Genomic DNA, 24,038 nt, shown 5'->3' with positions numbered 1-24,038 from the left:
AGAAAGTCATTTCCGAATTGAATCAGCATCTTATGCATTGGGATCGTAATAATGCACAAGATAGTAAGCGTTAAAAATCATACCAGTGCAAGTATAGAAAATCTGGGATGAAGCCACCTTCCGGGAGCTCAAACCCATCTGTATTCTGTAATTAGTAAATACAGTGGAAAGATATACACAGCAGAAACTGTTTAAACAGTTTCAGATCAGCAATATTGGCTTATTGTTATGTAATATAAGCCACACAGAAAACTCTACTCAATGCCTTTAACTTACAATGGTTGCATGCTGCTAAGCTCAAGGTCTTTTTGTACACCGGCTTCGTGCCTTTCCCCATTTGGTTAGTCGACAAAAGAGGTCTGTACGTAGGGAACGAAACCGCGGCCACCAAACACCGGGCGCATGAACGTGTCATCAAACTTACGCCAGAGGCGATGGACGGTGTAAGTCGGGGTGGTCCAAAGTAAGCGGAGGCTGTAAGAAGGGGGGCGGTGGATGTCATGGTCATCCATGTCAACACCAGGCGAGTGTACATGACCATCCATGTCTACATCTCCTGATTGTCCACCTAAAAGGGGCACTATGACTGACTTGGGCGTTTCAGGATCAGGTGATGCTGTTATACTTCCTGGTTGCTTTCTTAGCAGCAAGAACCTTATAAGTGGTTTCGTCAATAAACCAAACACCTAACCAACCCAACCCAATATAAATTCTTTGACCAAAAACCAAGAAGGAAGAACTATTCAGAGGAAATGTCTCGAGGATGCGGCAAACAGAAATCTTACCATCGTGCTGAAAAGAACAACGGTAATTGTGCTGGTGATCATAACTGCGTTTCCTTGCAGAGAAGTATGCCCCAAACTAGTGAACTGCATAAAATGTCGAAACTAGTGTTACTTCAAGAGCAACAAGGAGTAAAACATTTATCGGATGAGCGAATCACCTTGGTCCCTGTTCGAGCTTGACTACCATTGGGTATCATTATATTGTGCATGCAAATGAGATCCTTTTATTATTACCAGTTTACTACATATGGAGCACAATACTTGAACTAGATACCTTTCCTCCCTGTTGGACCTTGACTAACTACTAGGCTGTACATTGGGGCCTCCAAAAGCCTCCCCATAACCTGTTGGCTATGGAAATGGACCATTATTTAACATATATTTAAGTTTGTCAATTCCAGACCTCAGTTTGGACTGGGTTCAATATTACTCTTATGACTAGATAAATTTATGTTTGTCAATTCCAGAGCTTGTTTCAATGGTTGTCATTAAACAAATCAAGCTTTGAAGCATTTTGAAGCTTGTTAGTTGGATAAACAAGAACAGGCTACTCAAGTTTGACTCAAGGTCTTTTTTTCCCCGACTTTTTTTCTCAATTCTCCTTCTTCATAGTCATCAGTTCATGAGAAATTGACACAGGCTAGACTAAGGTTGTCCTCAATTTACCTTATTGTAAGCCAGAGCAATAGACACGGCACCCCTCATAAGGCCAGCCCACCATATTGTGACCTGAAAAATGAAAATTACTGAGATGAAAACCATCAATATGGGTGGAAAGGAGCACACCCCCCCCCCCAAAAAAATAAATAAATAAATAAATAAATAAAAATACTGATGAGATGACAATCGACAATCGATTAACAAGGATAAGACACTTCAAAAAGGAAATGCCTACTTGCTGCTTGAAGTGAATTTTTTCATTTGAATTTTTCTTGGCCAAGTTAGATAAGAAGGATAGGGGGAACACAAAAGCGGCCCTTCCAACCAAAATTAGGCCGAGCAATATTGAACTAACTGCAACTGACGTTCCTGGCCTGGGGAAAACAAAAGGGAATCCACAAGTTAACGGTGACTGCTACATCCTTAAGATAGTTTACATTCAGCAATATGGACATAAAAATATTAGTAGCCTAACACTTGAAATGGGAAACATTAAAATTTAGTAGACTTCATCACAAAGGAATTTTATAAAGCTGAGTCCTCTCCGCATGTAGATTGACTTACCTATCATGCACAAACTTCCACTTCTCAATGTCCAAAGCATCCATACCAACATAAAGAAATATAAATGTCTCTGCAACAAAAGACAACGTCGCAAAAGCATGCCTGCAACAATTGGCAAAGAAAGTCATATTATTATTAAGCGACGATCGAGATGCAGCATGGGAAACAATAACAAGGCCATTCAGGAAAATAGATTCCAATGGATTGAGATAACATGTTAGGAGAAGAATACTTCGTAGTGATCCTTGAACTCTCTGTCACATTGTGCCAGGTGTAGTGGGACATCACAATTCCGCAAAAAAACACAGTTAGGATGCCACTCAAATAGAATAGCTGCATAGAAACTCAGTGTTAAAACAGCATTATGGTGAACTTGACTCGCAACAACACGCTGAACTCTAGAAATCATGTGACGGTCAACGGAAACTGGGGTCCTGAGAGGAAGACCCCATGGAATTAAGGAAAATTGTACCTCAGCCATCATGTAGGAAAGGTAAGACATGAGCATCATAAGAGCAACCTCACGATCTGTTGAGTGCCTAGATTTTGTCAAAATGTCATATAACATTTACATTTCATCTACTCATAATAAAAATTATGAGCTAAAGAACTAAGAGTAGTTGAAACAAAAGGTTTTCACAGTTTCAAAGTTGACATGTTTTATGTTTTCTAATGATAGTCTAACGACCTGTTTGCAGCTATCATAACTGGTAAAGGAAAAAACAAATAAACAGACAGTATTTTCGGCATGTAAGGAAATCTCTGATTCTTGCATGTAAACAGTTAATGCTCTCCTTGATCTGAAGTTTTCCACTGGTTATCATTTTAGCTGGATTATCTGTGACCAAAATGGTGAAAGAACTAGCCAAGAGTTGATAATATAACAAACATTAAATCAAACAAGAAATTTCTTAGACAGTATCATTAAATAAAGGAAGCATCCTGGTCCTGAATCATACTTATATGCAGTCTTCCCTCTATTTTTTTGCCAAGAGCCTGTTTTCACGCTATTTATTGGACAGGAAAAGTATAAACAAGAAACTGAAATCAATAAGCAACCTTACCCAAAAAAGGAAATCATTAGCAACACTTTAGAATGAATAAAAAGGCAATCCCCATACAGAAAATAATCCACATGGTCACACGTGAACTAAAAATTAATTGAAAAACACAAGCTTTTCCGACTGAAAGCCTTGTATTTTAAGTGTTCAAAAATGAAAACTTCCAAGAAAATTATTCTTTTTTCTTGGTGTTTCTCCAAGTGGTCTTGTAGTTTTATTGTTTTAAAACCAAATTCGCCTTTTGTCATAATGCCCCTAATATTGATACTATGTTCCTTGTATTCCTCTACAATTAAGGACGGTCTCACCAAACAAGCTTTCCAAAATTTTAAAAAAACTGGTAGACGAAAACACACATTTTAAGTTGCTTATCTCTAGAGGGTTCAGAGCTTGGCCTGTGTCTGGATTGCAATAGAGATACGGGACACTAAGAATAAATCATCAGGGGATAGTAGAAGAAGTTTTTGGGTAAAAGATGTGGCTCTTAAAACTTCAAAGGTGGGGAGAGAGAGGCGCATTTCAATCCTTAGGGAAAAGGATTCCTTTCTATCTAAATTCTGCTTCTCCTTCTCCTGTCATCATTAATAATGAGGGAGTTGTTAGCCAGTACTTTTAGGCTATGTGAACTCTGCTGTGCTCATATCTTGTCGACAAGGATCCTAAGACAACTTCAACCCGCTACATTCTGCCCCTATACGCATGAGGCTCCCGCTGAGTTGTTGTGCATCTATATATCCATATTTATTTCTCAACATTAACTCCACAAGGCAACATTATCCTTTCAAAAGTATATTGCTCAAAGAGAAAAACGTGCCCCTATCATCGCAACAAATAGTTTTGAGTGTCAAAATGGTGCTTTAACCTTAATGATATCACACTTCATCGACACTTCATACTTTGACAGGAACATTTTCAAGTAAGGCTTTGAAAAATGTCACAGCGTGTTCCATAACGGCCAAGGGCTGAGATTAATAGTAATGTTATGTCCCTTAGCAATTTCGAGTAAGATGACAGGTGATGGAGTTTTAAGTGTGCAATATAAAAGCTAAACTAGATGCATAAAAATGTAGGAACCAGAGAACTATAAATACTTCTTGGTAAGAATAACAACTACCTGCCAAAATACAGCTTTTTGATTATATAGGCAGTCGCCAGCCCAGTCTGCAGGACAGAGGATAGATGTCATATCATAGCCATATTCTCGCTCTGGAGAGAGAGATAGAGAGAGAGAGAGAGAGAGACTTACTACCACTCCCAGCAAAGTGCTAGTAAAAAATAGATGCAAGAAATTTCCAATAAAATGAAGCGCAATTGTGTGGTCAACATTTGTGAGGTCAAAGCTCTGGATTGCATTAAACAGCACCACAGATGTAGCATCATTCACGACACCTTCCCCGAATACCAGGCTGTAAAGTAGCGGTGTCTCATCCTGATTAAGCACCTATATAGACAAAAAGGTTCAGGTCAAAGCATGTCCGTACCTTTTCAATATATAAGCGCTGCCTTAGTGCACACCTGTAACGTGCAAACAGAGTCGGTTGCAGAAAATATTGCACCTATGGCTGAAATAATGCGGGAGAGCAATGAGGGTCCAAATAGTAGGAAGAAAGTAGTTAAAAAAATAGTAGGAAGAAAAGATGATACCAAGATAATCCCCAATGTCGAGAGACCCAATATCCAATTTTCTGAATAACTGTGTGACACCTGGTTAAAGCACAAGAGAGTCACTAGCATTACCTGATACCACTCTAATTTCTATTCAGTTGACACCAATATACATAGCTAATGTTTGCCAATTCCCGTTAAAATCAAGGTACAAACACGTAGAAAAGGAAACTTAAGCATAAAACATAATTTAAAAAGAAAAAATCCATCTGCGCTCACATTCAATTGCATGCAATGCTAAACCAGTACAACAACAATCACAGGCCTTAAAGATACATATGTATATTTATGTTGCGTGTCAGGGCCCTATCCATGCAGCTATTTTTCCAGTCCATACCCGCCCATTTGAACAAAATTACGTACCGGTCCCAAATGGACTGGGTTTGTCAAATACCCATCGGATGGGGTAAAAATTGCCATCCGAATGATTTGACCTTCCTGTTTGAATTAGTATACTTGAATTTGAGGGTAGCAGGTAGTTAATGGCAACGGTTCCCATTATAGTCGGGGTGTTAGATGCATCAGCCATCAAAACCACTAAGTATCAAAACCAGAGATTGAGTACATATTGACATCCAATCATCTATTTGAAACTGGAAAATCAGATTCAACACCCAATAAAATGGGGAAATGTGTGTGTGTATATTCCTAGAGCTGCAACTGCAAGCCAGCAACTTCTAATTGGTCTTCAAATTCATCCCTAGTCAAAAACCATTTACTGCTTTCTAAAGCTTTAGTATTAATCACAGTTATTCCTTACTCGGATTGCAACATGTGGCTCTCATATATAAACACATACAATAAACTCTTGTAGCCTATATTAAATGTCCACTGGCATCCGTTGGCAGAACCAGTGAATAGTGGGGTACTAATCAGTTCTTATAATAACTTGATGCATGGAAAAAGCTTTCGAGAAAAACTTAGAAGGCTACATTTAGGAAAGAAAAAGAATGTCAACATCATTTATATATCGTTTGCATTTTTTATATATTCAAAAGGAGAAACGGCAATGAGAAATGGAAAAATTAAAAGCCATATATAACAATCAGACAAAAAGATAAAATAATGTGCTTAAAGCATATGGATAGCAGAAGTTGAAATAAACCAAGTTGCAAAAGAAATAGAAAAGAAACAAAATTTTGAACCACGAAGGAATATATAATGCAAGAGAACATAACCAAAAAATATCATTTTCTTTTCACACAATTAATGAACTCAGGGAAGTTTTCAGTCCTACAAACATGAACTCAATTGAGGTCTCATACAGTTGAGAGAGTATTTGTCTATTTAGGAGCAATATCCATTAAGCTTGGAAGCATACCTAATGATATAATAACCCAGGAAATTATAGTACCGATAGCACCAAACAGCATAATAGTGATAAAATTGCGGAAAAATTGCTTCTTTTTCACCTGAAACCTGGCACAGAAAACAGCAATTTTATTTTCTAAAAGGGTAGGTCAAGACTGGGAATATGCATTTGTAAGGAGAGTATCAAGAGAAACATTGTGACTGCCACGAAAAAGATGGAATATTAAATGATTACAAAGAAAACAATCATCAATGAAGGAACTCTTTGATAAGCCTGTGCTCAAGAGTAGTGGAAAAAAACTCTCCCTGTTCTGATTTTCAACACCAAGCAGAAGACTGCAGATCGATGGTTTTAGTCAATCACATAATTACCAAGAACTTAGTTTAACAACTCTCTACCTAATAACTAACATTATCATTGTACTCTAATAATTAACATCATTGTTCAGGGTTATCTGAAAGGATAATAAATAAAATAAAACATATAAACAAGTATTTGCATCAGGGAGTAGCAGAAAAAGCTTAGTTAAGAACGTTATATTAGAATTTCGTCATCAAGGGAAAATATAAATTAAACAACTTATAACGTATATATCAGAATGTTATATTCCAGAACTGAATCTCACTAGGGTTAGGTGTAAGGATCAGAATTCTTGGAAAAAAGATAATGAATTGGACAAGCAAAACCCTTGAAAAACATGCATTGATTTGGATAACAAGGGAGAGATTAATGGCATATTGTACATCAGACCAAGTCTAAATCATTAGAAAAAGGAACTTTGGAACAAAGCAAAGACTCCAACAAGTTAGCGACAAACTGAAAAAAACATTCAAGGAAGGAATAAAAGGATTTACATCCTAAATTGGAAACCAAAGGTCTGTCTCCTACACTAGCCCTCCTGCCGCAATCGTGCTCTTAGCCAAGTTAAAGCATAGCCCTAACGCTGCTTCAAAGCACAAAAGCCCTGATTAAGAATTCTAATTATTTTAGAAATTTATAGCTCTAGTTATATTAGGAGAGGGTGAGCCTTAGCCATGGGTCTGTAATATAATCTTCTAAAAATATAGTTAGATAAAATCAAAATCCTAATCTTCTAAATTTCCTAAATAAATAAAATCATAATATAACTAGGTCATCCCCAGTGCATTAGACTTCTCGCTTTACAAGGATTAGAGGAGTGTCTTATTTATACATAGCTTTTCCCCTTGCTTTTAGCAAAGAGATTGTTCCCACAACCGAAACCTGTGACCTTCTATACCAAGGCTTGCCCTCATTTGAACCTATAACATTTCAGCAATGCTAGAGCAGATAAACCACGTGGGGTTTGGGCCCTTATCTCCATTAACAATGTCTAAAGCCATGTCAAATCATTCAGCCACTGACCATGTAAAAGCTTTTTTACTCCAAGTTTATAGCAATAGTGGTCGTTAATTGTACCTTGTTCTTAAATTTATTAAAGAAAAGAAAATTAACCATATTTAACTAAGGATCTCTTGCACATTGCGGACATCGTAGGATTTGTTTACAATATATACAGCAGGTATTCTTCTCTTGTGTGGTCAGTATCTTATGCATGTATGAAAAATACAGGTACTTAGTGATCCATGTAATTAATCTATTTGACATTAACTTAAGGGAGGTGGAAATTACTTTCAAATTGTTTATTTGTAACTTTGTTTAAAAAGATAAATAAATCTAACAAATTATTATATCATTCAATTATAGATCTTGTACAAACATTTATATAGACTTCAATTTGGTTCCCAAATATTCTTACACTTTTCCAATTCTTCACTGTTTCTCTCTTGTTTCCAAAACGTTTCTGCTTCCAAACTAATTGAAACAGCACCCGGGAGGCGGGAATATAATTTTGATCCTTGCATCTCTAGTCTTGGATACTAAGTGATGCTGATTCTCTACTTTCAGTGGCTTCATCTATAATAAATTTCTGTAATACACTCTTGGTCATCCACAACTCTTTTAATTGTTCTATCTTCTCACAGTTTACATTTTTATTCTTTCTGTGACAAAATGCTTCAGCTACTTCAGCAAACCAGACGCCAACACATAGCCAGAAAATCTTCTTTTTAAGGTAACATACAAATGAAAAGGCAAAATTCTTTTAGCCAGTGTGATAATTAAGACAACATTTGGACACCAAAAGAATCAATTAAATCAGGAAGCTTAAACAACAAGAACAAGAAAAAAAAGAAGAAAAGAAGAATCAGAACACATTTCTGATTGAGACAGGCACTATAGGAAGCACAATTAATCATCTAAAAACAGTTTCTAAACTATTTCAAAGATCAAAGTAGACAGCAAAATTTTAAAGAGCAACAATTACCCAGCATTGAATATAATTGGTGGAAGAAGATATATAAAGAAAAGATCTTCACTGAAGACTAATAGATGAGAGTTTTTTCCTCTGCTTATTAGCAAAATCACAGATCCTGTACATAGACCCTGTCACAAATTAAGAAGCATTAATGTACTAATGCAGATAGATAAACTAACAAATCAGAAGCATTTCAATTACTTTAACAATACAACAAGCTAATGTTCAATTTCACTCTCAGGAAAGCAAATTTTTTGGTCAAATGAAAATATTCCTCCCTAAGACTAGCACGAGAATAATAAGACAGTAACTATTTTTCATGCCACAATGTTGGGTGATGTAGGCACCACTTTTTTAACTTCATTTTTTGCTTCTCTGCCACTATTATTTTTCTTAAACAACCATTTATACCAGTATATCCTCTCCACAAATCCACATTTCACTCTCTGGATACAAAAGCCAAAATCCAGTAATTGAAAATGAGCTAAGACAGTGCAGTACTATCCCATCTCTCAACTTTCTCTCACTAGGACTCCAGGGGCAGCTTTCTCATACACCTATAAGCAGTGGTATACGCAGAATTGCATACATGCTGTGCAAGATTGGAGAGAGAGACCTTTAAACATGGCATAAAAAGAGGAAAAAGCACTACATTCAACCACATCTCAGACTTCATTTGCTTTTCCAATCAATGTTGTTCTATCTTCAATAACAGTGGGATTAAAATCAGCTTCAATAACAGTGGGATTAAAATCAGTGGAAACAGCACAAGAAAAACTCACTATCTCATTGGGAAATTTTGGTGTGATCTAAGGTAATTTTATTTGACATCAAGCAACAAACAAAGACTGATCATTTTAGGCTATAAATCAGATAGTAAAGGAATGAAGTTCTCACATTCCATAAGAAGAGATGTATGAAATGAATGGAGAGACTGGATTGAAAGGGAGAAATGATGTAGGCAAAATCCATGGGTAACCCAAAACTCGATGATGCCATGAGTAATTCTAAGCTCGGTTACAAGGACTTGGTTTCAAGGCAGCACCCTGTCTACCTCTTGCATGGGGAAGAGATAATGTTTGATTGCAAACCAACTATTTTCACACAACTGCACGCATATCAACTTTGTATAAGAAGAATCCTATTGTATATATAAAGTTTCAACTAAATAGCAGAACTGGCACAAATAATGTTTGTTCAATAATTACCTTTAGTTTGGGAAAAAAAAATTAAAAAAAAAGAAGTTGTATTGGCCAAAAGCACAAAGGTGGAATAAAGCTGGGATGTCAAATGCCTCCTTTTCCTGAATTCTTAATTTTTGAAGAACCTGACAACCTCTCCTTAACTTCAGTAGAAAATATATTGGTGGCATTTTTTTTTTCCTATTTCAAACATCAATTCAACATTCAGAATTTGATCCAAACTCTTGTTTGTTTATTTTATTGCAAACATCCAAGCAGCATTCAGGGTTGATTGAGCTGTGATTTATTTCATTTTTGTAATGAAATGGAGAGAAAACTCACAATGATAAGGGCAGTGATGGACTCATTTATCCAACGGCTCTCCTCGAGCAGGTGACCAATAACAATACAACCGCAAAGAAGAGCAACAAATAAATTCATGGACACAATCGAAGCATAATTGGAAGTTGATACTGTTTCCAACTTCGTCAACAAGAAACTCAATCCATAAGACATTGTAACCACTTTCTAAAACCTCCAGCCAGACCGGTTAACTATGATTGATCAGTGTATCATCTCATCACCAAAAATTTCCTCCAAAATACGTAATCTACCTCTCGGCGCCGTCCGTATCGAAATGTCTCCAGAGCCCCCAAACCAAACCAACTCTGCATCAAACGTATCAAGCATAAGCAAGCACATTTCTTCTCAAAACACATTAGCAAATACGGTAACTTCGGTTTCTCCAGACAACGAATAGGAACTATATAGTTCAAATATATACAGCACCAGCAACAAGGAAATAAAAAAAGAAAACACGTGATTCTAGAAGTTTCCTTTTGTATTCCCCCGTTTCTGAACCTTTTCTCTTCGGCAGTTTCTCGGCAACCTAAAAGCCGAAAGCAAATCAATGCAAAGCGTAAATTCAAACACTCACAACAAATGCACGTCCCAGACGGAATGAGAGGCGACATCCTTGAAAGCTACGGTACGGAACGTTCAATCACAAACCGGCAAAAGATTATATTTCACAACAACGGAGAAAAAGGGAGATGAATCAATCGCGGTTTCGCATTCCTGACGAATAAGATAGATAATCTGCGAAATTCGTATGGAGAGAGGCGCGGGAAATTCGGGAGAGGGAGGCTGAGGCGGTGGCGGTGGAAGGCTCCGAGTCGGTGGGAGCCAGAGGGGATATCAGATCTCGTCCGCGCATGTTTTGGAATTTGGATGGAGCCTCGCGCTCCACATTTGATGGCGGGGAGGCAGTGCCACGGCTAAGTATATTAGTAGTTCATATGTGTTATTTGGTTTTACGAATTCATAAATCATCTTAGTGGAGTGAATAAAAATGTAGATAAAATAAAAATAAATAAAAATGTAGACAAAATACTTAGTGGAGTGAATTTTCGTGTCCAATTTTTGTTTTTTTTTAAATCAAAATTTAACATGTTATTTAAGATATGTTTGAGAGCGGTACAATTTTCAAATTTTATTTTTTGATTTTTATGTTTAGTTTTTATTATTATTAAAAAATAAAATTTCAACATGTTTTTTTTTATAATATTGTCTCTTTTTGTTTTTAAACCAATAGATTACTAAATTGGTTTGACTGATCGATTTAAATGTTGGTTATAATCAAATTAAGCTAATTTATTTGGTATTTTTAGTGAAAAAGAGTTTGATAAAAAAAATTCTTTCGTCGTTGGACAAGCATGAAATTTAGTCAAATAGAATCAACTTGTGCTATTTGATGCTCCGATCAAAAACAAATTAGTAGGTCCATGTGAATACAAAAATTAAAAAGTAAAAAGGGGAATAAAAATTTTGTTCGATAAAAATTTGGAATTTTTTTTAAATGTTTGGAAACAAAAATAGGTAATCGGGCATAATTTTTTGTTTTTATTTACAAAAATTTTAATGTAAAAATAAAATTAAAAAATAAAAGTGTAACGAGTGATACCCTCATAACTTGGTATTTGTTTTAATTTTATATTTTATTTTTGACCTTTATCTTTGATATTGATAATAATTGAAGAAAACGTTAAAAGATCACTAATAACTCCTCATGAGTAAAATGAAACTTTGAAATTTAAAAGTTCTTGATGAATGACGAGGCATAAAAAGATATAGTTGGCTATATCGCCAAACGTAAAAAGTGTGCGATGATGAAAAATAAAAACAATGACAAATTTATAAAAAAAAATTATTTTAGGGTTTTCAAAATATTAGAAAATAAAAACAAATAATCAAGTACCATTTTCATTCTTATAGTCAAAATAAAAAAAAACACAAAAATATTAAAGTAATGTTTGTTAAAATGAGTAAAATAAAATTATAATATTTTTTTGAATCAAATATGAAATGGTCAAGATAAGATTCAGAAACATTCAATTATTTTTATTAAATTTTTTGAAATGCACTGGATGACACATGCATCATTTTTTTCTTATATGTAACAAGCAAGATAAATTTATCATAAAAAAGAGAGAGATAAATTTATCTGAAAAAACTCATATAAGAAATCACGATACTTTTTTTCCAATAGTCGTTCGATAAATTTAGGAAAATACTATTGGTACTCATTGGGGTACCAAAAATAGTTGGGAAAACAAAACTACCTTTACTCAAATTGCAAAACCCAATTTACTTTATCTCATATTCCTCTATCACCCAATGACTCGCCACCTACCATCTCTTCCCTTCTTATGGCCTCTTCTAGCAATCATCCGTTACTGTCATCTTGTCGTTGCCGTCGCTATAGGCAGTTGTTGGAAGCAGCCATGGGAATGGGGGATAGAGAAGATAAGATATGGTCCTGGTAGTTGGGTGAGGGGAGAGAAATGAATAAGAATAAATGAGGTTTTGCAATTTAAGCGAAAGTAGTTTTGTTTTTTCAGTTGCTTTTTGTAGCTTAATGTATAACTCAAAGAGTACCAATAATTTTCATATCTTAATAAAAAACACTTTTGTGTATAATACTTTTTATATTTTATTTTTTTTTTCACTTATATCTTATTTATCAAACACTACCTAAATAAAAAACAAAAAAAACGACAAACTTACCAAATGACCCTAATGTTTCTTTTTTCTTCGTAGCTACATTTTTGTCCCTCTCAATTTGAAAAAGAATGGATGAACAATTAATTTGCATATATTTTCAAATTAACCTTAAATAATTTTAAAAAAAATTATAACTTATCATTAACTTCACAAGGTTTTATCTTTTCGTTTAAACATTATAAATTATTTTTAAAATTTGATCAAACTACCCTAACTAGACCTATTTTTCTTGAAAATAGTCTTAACATTCTTTATAATTAATTTTGTGTGCATTATGGTAAGTCGAACATCATTTTCAAATTCATATTAAATTTAGATTCAGAGACAATCCATCAAACTCATATTTTTTATTTAATAATTATCTCATTTAGGTTTTAATAATAAAAAAATATCAAAACTCAAATAATGACGAATTTATCCCAATCGTCAATAGTTGATAATGGGGGAAACCTATCTGTCATGTGTAGAAATTGGGGTTGCAAGGGGAACAAACCAAAATTTTAGGGTCTAATATGAAATTTATCCAAAATATATGATATTCCTTTCATTTGAAACAATACAGTGATAAAAAGTGAACCCAATTAGGATAAAATTTTACGTTTATGGGATTTCGTCATGACAGTTAAAATGAAAAAAATCTGCGATTTAAGCACAACAGAACAGACAAAACCCTAGAAGCTAAAACAGCAGGGAAAGCGGTAGAGGACTGCTCACAGCACTCTATTTCCTTTCCCCGCAATTGGAATCGGATTGGTAATCACTTCTTTGAACATTTTGTCACTCACTTGAAACTCCATCTTTGGATTTGTACCGTTTTGAAATTTCGAAGGACCGGAAGCTCTGATTCTGATTCTGATACTCATAGCTCGCTGTTACATCCTAGTCCTATCGAGGAAGAGGAGGTCAGCTCATTTGCTGTAAGTCCGAAACACATAAAAATACATGTATTGTGTCTGAGCTCGAATTGAAGTTTTGAATCTTACAGTGTTTGGACGTGGGGTTAGGTGGAATTCTATGCATATTACTGAACTTGTATTTGTCGTTAGAGGCTCAGAGCAAGTCTTGGACTATAGGAATTACAGAACTTCGAATTAGATGCATTTCACTCGTTTCTTTTTAGTGGTTGATTTCGGTGTTTTGTGTCTGATTGTCATCTCTGTGTAGTGGACTTGATTTTGCTCTTGAATGTAGTTCTTGTCCTCATATTTTCCTGCCAATATGTGATTGGCTACTTTGCTGTTGAGAGTAACTATATGGAAAAGAATCTGAGAAGAGAAAAAGAATTGAAAATTTGAACTATAGAATTTTGGACTCAGGAGTCCAGTCAAACTCCAAAAAATGAGCATGTTAGATTATTGTGTGATTGAACTGAGTAAAAATACATGCACATCCATTTTATTTTCTGAGTATTTTCTCTTTATATTATGGTATTGGTGTCCTGTACTCTCAATGTTCAATATATGGATTTTCCATTACATCATTCCGCGCAATTATATTTCTAGTGTCTTACACCATTTGTCTCTTATTTTCTTCTACTTCAGAGATAACACGTTTTGTGTTTCCACTAGAATATGTCATTTTGGTTGAATTAGCCATGGTGATTGTTTATTGGTTCTTTGCAGTTTTTCTACTGAAGGAACATCGGTTGGCAAGAGTCCATTTTCTGGCTTAATTGGTTCAGTAGGTTTATGAATTTTGAGACATTTATTCTTTCATTGTATAGACAACTTTTATCGGATGTCCAAACATTAAGATTTGTGAATAAATGAAAGATAATATTGGAAAAGGAATGAAGGAGGTATTCATGGCCCAATCTCACATCGGTAGTCTACTAGGGAAGAATTGGGTATATTAAATTTGATGAAGAATAAGAAGGCTGTAAAATGTTTTTACTACAAAAGTAGTTTGCATACTTCTTGTCATCCAAATACCAAAAAATAGGCATCATGTAAAACCTAAGTTTTCTTAGATCTTTTTCTGCCTCTAATGTTATAAATTTATTGCATTCCATCCTCTCTCGGACATGTATAATGTTGGTTTTCATCTCACATGTTCAAATCATCTTAAAATGTCTCATATATTTTATTTCCTGAAGCGCGACTTTAAATCTTATTTTAGATGACCTCATTTCTAATTATGTAATATTAGAGTTGGTTGAAGTGAAAAGGTCTAAGTTGATTTTTGAGATCTTGGGAATTCAAAACACTTCCGAATCATGCTAGGACAATGTTATTAGTAAGAAGACGTTAAACCTAGCACAAAAGAAGCTTGTCCCTAACGGCTTCTCATGGTAGGGTCGTAGGAGTGGTGGTGATTGGAGGAGGGTGTTACAGAATGATGTGGTTGTGCCAATTTTGAGATTGTAATGCATTTTAACTGGTCTTTTGTTTTGTAATGGTTAGCCGTTGGCAACATCCTTTTTAAGTATCTTTTGGAAATTTCAAATTTGGGAAATATTTGTTGGCAGAGCATGTTGGGGATCCTACGGTCACATTCTATGATATATATTTCTATCATATAGAACACTAAGTGAAAGTTATAGTTGCAGAAGGACTACTTAGCACTGGGGCTATTGCACCTACTAGTTGTTTGGCTTATCTCCCTTTGCTAATGAAAAAAAGAAAACTTCATTTTTCAATTATTTTTGGGTTGAATTGAAATGATTGTAAACATATTCCAAGAGAGGCCTGATTTAATGCATATTGCAACTGCAATCACAATTGTTTAGTTACTAGTATTTAACTTTGGAATAGGATACTTTGAAGCTTAAAACTGCTAATCCTGCTTTATGCGTGATGCAGATTCATTGATTGGAAGAGTGAGTGAAAGTATGAAGATCATAAGCTGTACTGGCATAAAACCCACTTTTTTGCTCATACGACACGAGTTACCTACTCTTACATTTTGTCAACCCCAATTTACTACCACATCAAGGACATGGATTTCAAGTAATCGTGTGATAAGAAATAGAATCACTACAAAGTTTCAGTGCTCTGTTGCCAGTGAGACATTTACTTCTGATTCAGTAGATTCATCTTTATCCAAGATGGACAGAGGTAATTTAGTCCGCAAACAAGTTCGTTCCTCATCCTTGTATAGTCGCCCTACTCTATCAGAAATGAAGAATGAGAGAATGGCAAATCGAGCCCGAGTTTATGAGTTCTTGAAGGGAATTGGTATTGTACCTGATGAGCTTGATGGTTTGGAACTTCCTGTGACAGTTGAGGTTATGAGGGAACGTATAGACTTCCTTCATAAATTAGGGCTTACAATTGATGACATTAACAATTACCCTCTTGTTCTTGGTTGCAGTGTGAAGAAAAACATGATACCTGTTCTTGATTATCTTGGAAAATTGGGTGTTAGAAAATCTACTTTTACAGAATTCTTGCAGCGATACCCTCAAGTCCTCCATGCTAGTGTTGTGGTAGACCTTCAACCTGTTGTTAACTATCTCCAGGGGATGGACATCAAACCACATGATATACCTCGGGTTCTTGAGAGGTATCCGGAAGTATTGGGATTCAAGCTGGAGGGGACGATGAGCACATCAGTGGCTTACTTGGTTGGAATTGGTGTGGCAAGAAGAGAGATCGGTAGGGTTTTAACTGATTATCCTGAGATACTGGGAATGCGGGTTGGCCGAGTAATCAAACCATTTGTGGAATATCTTGAAAGTTTGGGAATACAAAGATTAGCTGTGGCCAGACTGATTGAGAAGCGGCCTTATATTCTTGGATTTGAACTAGAAGAAACAGTGATGCCGAATGTTGAATCCCTTCTTTCTTTTAATGTTAAACAAAGTTCACTGGCTTTTGTGATTGCGCAATATCCTGAAATTATAGGAATTGACCTTAAACCAAAGCTTCTCAGCCGGTGTAGCCTTCTCAATTCAATTCTTGGTTTGGGGCCTGAAGATTTTGGGAGAGTTGTTGAGAAGATGCCACAGGTTGTCAGCCTTAGTGATACATCTATGGTAAAGCATGTAGATTTCCTCAACAACAGTGGCTTTTCCTCGCAACAAGTGATGAAAATGGTCGTGGGGTGCCCCCAGGTCCTTGCTTTGAATCTTGATATCATGAAACTCAGTTTCGATTACTTCCAAACAGAGATGGGGAGGGGCCTAGATGACTTGGTTACTTTTCCAGCCTTCTTTACTTACAGTCTTGAATCGACTATAAAACCACGACATAAGATGGTCTCGGAGAAGGGGTTGCAGTGTTCTCTCGCATGGCTTCTGAACTGCTCTGACAATAAATTTGCCGAACGAATGAGCTATGACTTCATTGACATGGAGGAGGCAGAAATGGATTCATCATCTGATATGGAGCTCACAAGTGCAGAGTCTGCTTCTGACTTTGAGGAAGACAGTGATGAGGAGGAGTATGTATAGTTTGAAGCTGCTGGAGGCAAATACAAATAGCCATTTGTGGATATCTTGGTGATGTCTACTGCAAAAGGTGAAGTATCAATTCTGAAAGCACTTGACATTGTAGTGTGTTCTGAGGAGCTAGGTTCTTGGTAGATATGCACATGAAATTTGCTTGAAATTTTGTACCACTACATGTATTATTATTGTTCTACAAACCAAATGATTTATGTGTATAAGAAATCATAACTAATTCAACTTAGTAATATCTCCTGAATACCATAGTCAATGGCCTCTTTACAAAGTGAAAATATGAATAGGTATCAGAACAACTTTTTCTTAACTCCCTCAAAGTAGAAAGTCTTGTATTGTGGACGATTTTTTTTTTCTAATTCCATTAACAAAATTCTCATAACTTCCCATGCACAGTACATCATTTGAAAATATATATGGTTGAAACTCATTTGGAATTTACTTGGATTTGAAGTCATAAATATGTTGAATCTAAAAACAACTTTTGACTGAATAAACACTAAGGGCCTGTTTGATAGCTTAATTTTTCCTTGGACAAGAGGTTTTTTTCACCCAATTTTTCATTTATGCAGTGTTTGACTATCAAAATTTTCCTGAGAATTTATTTTTCCATTTCTTATCACGTGATAGATTTTTCCTTCAAATCAAGGAAACCAAATTCCGAGGGGGGGGGGGGGGGGAGGGGGAGTAGCTTCGATTTTTCAGGCAATTGAGAGAGCAACCCATTGTGCTCCCATCTTCATCTCTTTCAACTTCCATGGAGATCTGCAGTGAGAGAGACAGAGAGCGAACAAGAGGAAGGGTGGGTGGGCGAGAGAGAGGGCGAGCGAGCAAGTAGGTCAGTAATGGTGAGCGGCAACGAGTGGGTGAGGCAATAGATATGTATGTATGTGTATATATATATATGTGTGTGTGTGTGTGTGTGTCTGTGTGCAAACGAGAAGGAGGGCAAGCGAGCGAGAGAGGGCCTCTGTGTGTGTATATATATGCATATATGTATGTATGTATATATATGTCTATCTATACAGAGATAGAGATGAAGAATTTTTAGTGTTGATATATATATGTGTGCATCAGTGTGTGTGTATATATATATGTGTGTATCTGTGTGTATATATATATATTTATGTATATATGTATGTTTGTATAGGGATTTAGTATTTTTCAATACATTTTCACTATTGAATTCCATGGAAAATGTGTTATTTTTCATAAAAAATAATGCCTATCAAACATGAAATGTCAGAAAAATGACCAAATTATGTGGAAAATATTACCAATCAAATAGCAAAAGATGAAAAATAATATTATTTTTCAGGTAAAAAATTATACAAATCAAACAGGTTAAAATTTCAATTTGCAGGAATTCATTTTCCCATAAATTCAATTATCTGGAATTTATTTTCTTTTCACCTAAATTCCACCATTGCAATCAAACGCATCCTAAGAATTCAAGATAAAAGTTGAAAAATGATATTGTTATACGCATTTCCCGCATCACTCCTTATGGGCCAGATTCAGTCCAATGGACCGACCCAATCACCCGGAACCTAGAAGGTCCAGGTAACCTCGTCAAAGAAAATCCATACACCACCGAAATCCGAGACTCGTAAAGTAAGCACCTTGCGAGCTCCCGGTAAGGTCCCCTAGCGAGCTTTCAACGATTGACTAACGAGCTCCCAATAAAATTCTCAGTTCGTTAGACAGTCCAGATCGCTGGCCCAAAACCTCCAGCTCGCATAAGTGGCAAAGCTCTGAAAAGTCAGAGGTATGAGCCATTTACTTTATCTGCAACAGCCCATGCTCCTCGTAATGAGGATCATACTCCTGGTTTTGTGTAGATGATAAGGGCTGTTTATCCCCCCAAAATGTCATCTTTATATTTCTATATGTTATCCAAATTGTAGAGCCCCCTCATTATAAAGAGGAGTCAGAGATACCATGAGGGGGACAGTGCGAGAATAATCAGACATTGTCATTCTAAAAGAATAATCAGAGGGCGATCGTGGAGTAGACATCGTTCTGGTCGAACCACGTAAAAAATAGCTTGTGTCGACTCATATCTGGGATTCTTGTTTTCTTTTTTTTTGACACTTTAGACTTACTCACCGCGGCTCAAAAACAAATCACGGTCGACTGAAATTGAATGTCGACAAATATTTTTTTAATTCATAATATAAAGTTTAAAATTTAGAAAACTAATTTCTTATTTTCTAATGATAGGTTTAATTATTTAATAAAAAATTCGAGTTAGAAGTTTAGTCGTTTCCTTGTTTGATTTTGATAGAAAGAATAGAATGGCTAATTCATAGAGAATGATAATGACCATTCCGTCAACATGATAAAAATCTTTTCATGGCAAAATACATAGTTCTTGTATATACATATTTTTTTTATTTAAATATTTATTATTTTAAAATTATTTTTAAATTATACAATTTTGAGTCAATTATATTTTTAAATTTTTTATTATTTTAATTATACTTTTGAATTATTCAATTTCAAATTAATTGCACATATTGCCAAATTTATTGAGAATAATAAATTCAGAAGTATAATTAAAATAACAAAAAATTTAAAGATGTAATTAACTTAAAAATATTAACAATAAAAAAAATTTAAGTACCTAAATAAAAGAAATATACAATTATAGCAATTAAAATATATATTTTATCATCTTCCCATAAAATAAAATAAAAAAAAAAGCCGTCGAAAGCTCACCCAGAATGAGTGACATAATTATTTTATTACCCCCTTCAAATTCTTTTAATTATAAAATAACACGTATATAAACCAATCCTCAAATATCATTTGTTTTTTTAAATATTTTTATCAACCCACCATCCCTGTCACTTGCGTGTCGCTGCCTGTCGCTTCTTCTTCATCATCAACGATCAAACCTTTCGCCTCCTCCTTCCGCAACTAGATCTGGTCATTGCCTTCGCCGCTGGCACTCCAGATCTGATCGCCGAGCCTTCTTCTGTCGCCTGCCTGCCCCGCCTATCGCTTTTTCTTCTTCTTTTGTCGCCAAATCGTTTGCTTCCTCCTCCCGCAACCAGATTTGGTCATCTCTGTTGCCAACACTCCAAATCTAGTTGCCAACGCTTCTTCTACCACTTCTTCTTCTTCTTCACCGTCCAACCTTCCACCTCCTCCCAGATCCTTCCACCACTGTCATTTGTCTCTTCTTCTTCTTCTTCTTCTGCTACTGTCGTTGGTTTTGCCGTCATCGTTGTCTCTGTCTCTTAATTTTCCTTCTCTTCATTTTTTGCCATTACATATTTTTTTACAAATAAAAAAATAAATTTTTAATTATATAAAAGTTTATTTTCTTGAGAATTGAATTTAATTTTTTAAATACTTTTAGTTTAAAAACAAAAATAAATTCAGTAATTTAATATTTTTTGGAATTATAAATTCTTTTTATAAGAATTTTTAATTTTTTAATGTAAGAGGGTATATTTTGTTAATTATTTATTTATTTTTATTCTATAAAAATTAAGACTTTACAAATATGAGAATAAAATAAAATAAACATTCTATTTTTATTCATACCAAACAGTCCTTTCCTTGCCATTAGTCGGCACTATTTTTGGTCATTTACCCTTAAAAAAGGAAACATTAGCTAAATAGAAGCATTTGAAAATTTGGTGGGAAAGGTGGTGATGACCCATGAGCCAACCTCGTTCCCATGTCTCCAACGGCTCTAGAGATCAAGAAACGCCTCCTCCAAGGAGGCCTCGGCTCCCTCAATCAGCTCAAGCACGTCCATGCTCGGCTTCTCCGTCTCGGCCTCGACCAAGACAACTATCTGCTCAACCTGTTCTTGAAATCTTGCTTCAATTCCACTTGCATCGATTACTCTAAACTTATCTTTGACCGAACACAGCAACCCAACATCTATCTCTACAACACAATGATAAGGGGCTTGGTTTCCAGCGACTTTTACGAGGAAGCTATTCAATTCTACGGCTTAATGCGGAGAGAAGGCTTTTTCCCCAACAATTTTACTTTCCCTTTTGTACTGAAAGCTTGCGCAAGGATTTTGGATTTCCCGTTAGGTGTGAAGATGCATACACTCGTGGTGAAATCGGGTTTTGATTGCGATGTGTATGTTAAGACTGGTCTGGTGTGTCTGTACTCGAAATGCGGGGACGTGGAGAATGCCCATAAGTTGTTTGTTGATATACCTGATAAACATGTTATTTCTTGGACTGCGATTATTAGTGGGTATATTGGCATTGGCCAATTCAGGGAAGCTATTGATATGTTTAGGGGGTGGTTGGAGATGGGTTTGAGGCCTGATAGTTTTACACTAGTTCGTATTTTATCTGCGTGTACTCATTTAGGAGATTTAACTAGTGGTGAGTGGGTGCATGGGTATTTGGTAGATGCTGGAATGGGAATGAATGTCTTTGTAGCTACTGCTTTAATCGCCATGTATGCCAAGTTTGCAAACATGCGTAGAGCTCGACTTGTCTTTGATGGGATGCCTGAGAGGGATATTGTTTCTTGGGGTGCCATGATTCAAGGTTATGCATCAAACGGACTCCCAAAAGAAGCCATTGACCTCTTTTACCGCATGCAGAGAGAAAATTTGAAACCTGATTGTTATGCCATGGTTGGAGTTCTTTCTGCTTGTGCCCAGTTGGGAGCACTAGAATTAGGAGAGTGGGCCAGAAACTTAATTGAGAGAGAGGAGTTTTTGACAAACCCTGTGGTTGGTACGTCACTAATTGACATGTATGCAAAATGTGGGAATATGGCTTCAGCTTGGGGAGTCTTCAAAGAGATGAAGGAGAGGGACCTTGTGGTCTGGAATGCTGCAATATCTGGCCTTTCCATGAATGGCCATGTCAAAGCTGCATTTGGTCTATTTGGCCTGGTAGAGAAACTTGGGATACAACCTAATGGGAACACCTTTATCGGTCTGCTTTGTGGGTGTACTCATGCGGGTCTTGTTAGTGATGGTCGTAAGTATTTTAATAGCATGGACCGTATCTATTCTTTGCTTCCAACTATTGAGCACTATGGATGTATGGTTGATCTTCTAGGCCGTGCTGGACTACTAGATGAAGCTCATCGACTAATCAAAAGTATGCCTATGCAGGCTAATTCTATTGTTTGGGGAGCATTACTAAGTGGATGCAGGGTGCATCGAGATACAGTGCTGGCTGAACATGTATTAGAACAATTGCTCGAGTTGGAACCTTGGAACTCCAGTAATTATGTGCTTTTGTCCAATATTTACTCTGTAAACCATAGATGGGATGATGCGGAGAAAATTAGGGAAAATATGATTCAGAGAGGGATTAAGAAAACACCTGGTTATAGTTGGGTTGAAGTTGATGGTGTTGTTCATGAGTTCCTTGTGGGTGACAAGTCTCATCCCCTATCAGAAAAGATATATGACAAACTTGGCGAATTGAGTAAGGAGTTGAAAGCTGCCGGTTATGTTCCTACTACAGAATTTGTGCTTTTTGATATTGAAGATGAGGAGAAGGAACACTTCCTTGGTTATCATAGTGAGAAGCTGGCTATTGCATTTGCTCTCATCAATACTGCACCAACTCTTGTAATTCGAGTTGTGAAAAACCTTAGGGTCTGTGGTGACTGTCATACGGCTATAAAACTCATTTCAAGGATAACAGGTAGAGAGATAATAGTTAGGGACAACAGTCGATTCCACTGTTTTATTGAGGGGTCATGCTCATGCAAAGATTATTGGTGAAATAAAAGAGGGTTTAACCCTGGGATCAATGATTCTGTTGCATAACCTTCATACTAAATGTTGACGAAAGTCCTTGTACCCTTTCATTCGAGCAGGAAAACGGGTATAGGCCAATTTTGTAGTAGAACTATTCTCTCTCATATACCCAATAGGAAGAGAAGTGTATTTCTTCTATAATTGATTGAAGGACAAGAAGGATTTTGACTTGAGGAACTAGTATGGGATATATATTGCTAAGTTGGTCCATAGATGTGCAGAGCAACCAATCCAGCGAGGTAACTCTCTCTTTTACATTCCCGTTTCAATCCAGCGAGGTAACTCTCTCTCTCTCTCTGTAGCTGGCTTTGGTGTTTCGAGTACTAAAAGTTGAACCAAATGCTGTGCAATTAGGGCCTTAATCGTAGTTATCTTTTTAGTGATCACCGTACAGTTCCGGAAAATTAATGTTTTTGAATCAGAATCTCATTTAGGCTATGGTCCGAGGTCTGTGAATTGCTTGATGGCAAATGAGAAGAACTTGACATGGAATAATGATACGAATGAACTTCCTGTAGATTAACCAATCACAACGGCTTAAAGGGAAAAAGATTCAGGGAATTTTTGTATAAACCACCTATGCAACTGTGGGTTGAGTCGCGAGCTAGAGATTTGGAGTACAAATGACTGAGGCTACGGTTGGGGCATGGAACACTTACCTACTCAGGCCAAAGCCAAAAGCATCTACATTTCCTTATGCGCAAAGGATCGTGCAACTTTTAGAATACAGCTTCATTTGATTTAAGGAGCAGCAAAATCTTGTAAATGTTGACGAGTCATATGAGCTTGGCATTGGTCCAAACCGACCAGACCATGCAGCTGGAATTGGAAGGGGACCCTAGCACCGACGGATTCTCCTCTTCTAGAGCCTCCACACATCCAAACAAACCAAATAATCAAACAAGCCAAATATAAGATTCATGGACACTTTTGACTAGGGAACTTAAAGCCAATTATTGAGGAAGATGCTGTTGCCTTAATCATGAGAATCCTCACAATTATGCTGATAAGGAATTGTTTGATGAAATAGAGAGAGTAGATTGGATCTCGAACTTGAGCATTTGCTGCTTCCTTTTGACTTTATTCATGCCTTTCACGGATCTATTGGTTATTATTATGGCACTTTTAGTAGCGATGGGTAAGACATAGTGGCTGCTAAGTTCCACTTTTTTCTCAATATTTTGCGCCCCAACCTCTCTCTCTCTATCCCCCCCGCCCCCCTCTTCTTCTTATGGAATTGCTT

At 36.2% G+C, this 24,038-nt stretch overlaps 3 protein-coding genes across 6 annotated transcripts; 2 read left to right on the top strand and 1 right to left on the bottom strand.

Annotated features, from left to right (window-relative positions):
• Positions 1-17: 17 nt before the first annotated feature.
• LOC127801692 (sodium/hydrogen exchanger 1-like) lies at positions 18-10,802 on the bottom strand. The gene is made up of 15 exons (XM_052337032.1): positions 10,501-10,802; positions 9,906-10,231; positions 8,392-8,510; positions 6,057-6,154; positions 4,715-4,774; positions 4,586-4,632; positions 4,317-4,511; positions 4,185-4,231; positions 2,482-2,548; positions 2,242-2,342; positions 2,010-2,111; positions 1,681-1,819; positions 1,452-1,514; positions 786-869; positions 18-686 (listed from the first exon to the last, which is right to left on the bottom strand). The coding sequence occupies exons 2-15, from the start codon at positions 10,077-10,079 to the stop codon at positions 342-344; spliced, it is 1,641 nt and encodes a 546-aa protein (XP_052192992.1). The 5' UTR covers positions 10,080-10,231; positions 10,501-10,802; the 3' UTR covers positions 18-341.
• Positions 10,803-13,260: 2,458 nt separating this feature from the next.
• LOC127800989 (transcription termination factor MTERF4, chloroplastic) lies at positions 13,261-17,257 on the top strand. Of its 4 annotated transcripts, XM_052335726.1 has the most exons (3): positions 13,261-13,543; positions 14,249-14,306; positions 15,428-17,257. In XM_052335726.1, the coding sequence occupies exon 3, from the start codon at positions 15,457-15,459 to the stop codon at positions 17,017-17,019; it is 1,563 nt and encodes a 520-aa protein (XP_052191686.1). In that variant the 5' UTR covers positions 13,261-13,543; positions 14,249-14,306; positions 15,428-15,456; the 3' UTR covers positions 17,020-17,257. The 4 variants fall into 4 exon arrangements, with proteins under 4 accessions (XP_052191686.1, XP_052191687.1, XP_052191685.1 ...); XM_052335727.1 differs by lacking the exon at positions 14,249-14,306 and having other exon boundaries at positions 13,261-13,528; XM_052335725.1 differs by lacking the exon at positions 14,249-14,306 and having other exon boundaries at positions 13,262-13,543.
• A 3,365-nt stretch (positions 17,258-20,622) lies between these two features.
• Positions 20,623-23,959, top strand: LOC127801215 (putative pentatricopeptide repeat-containing protein At3g08820). The gene is made up of 2 exons (XM_052336131.1): positions 20,623-23,034; positions 23,314-23,959. Exon 1 carries the CDS (start codon positions 20,720-20,722, stop codon positions 22,757-22,759), a length of 2,040 nt encoding a protein of 679 aa, XP_052192091.1. The 5' UTR covers positions 20,623-20,719; the 3' UTR covers positions 22,760-23,034; positions 23,314-23,959.
• The last annotated feature ends 79 nt before the right edge of the window (positions 23,960-24,038 follow it).

The sequence above is a fragment of the Diospyros lotus genome, chromosome 5 (genome assembly GCF_014633365.1).
Source record: "Diospyros lotus cultivar Yz01 chromosome 5, ASM1463336v1, whole genome shotgun sequence".
Taxonomy (NCBI): Eukaryota; Viridiplantae; Streptophyta; class Magnoliopsida; order Ericales; family Ebenaceae; genus Diospyros; species Diospyros lotus.
This window is presented reverse-complemented; position numbering and strand designations above follow the sequence as displayed.

Excerpts from the sequence above, each read along its gene's own strand:
- LOC127800989 (XM_052335727.1), top strand. The coding sequence starts at position 15,457 with ATGAAGATCATAAGCTGTACTGGCATAAAACCCACTTTTTTGCTCATA.
- LOC127801215 (XM_052336131.1), top strand. The coding sequence starts at position 20,720 with ATGTCTCCAACGGCTCTAGAGATCAAGAAACGCCTCCTCCAAGGAGGC.
- LOC127801692 (XM_052337032.1), bottom strand. The coding sequence starts at position 10,079 with ATGTCTTATGGATTGAGTTTCTTGTTGACGAAGTTGGAAACAGTATCA. Across the intron at positions 4,633-4,714 it reads CGACATTGGGGATTATCTTG|CCATAGGTGCAATATTTTCT; the intron begins GTATCATCTTTT and ends GCATTATTTCAG. Across the intron at positions 4,232-4,316 it reads GCACTTTGCTGGGAGTGGTA|ACTGGGCTGGCGACTGCCTA; the intron begins GTAAGTCTCTCT and ends TCTGTCCTGCAG.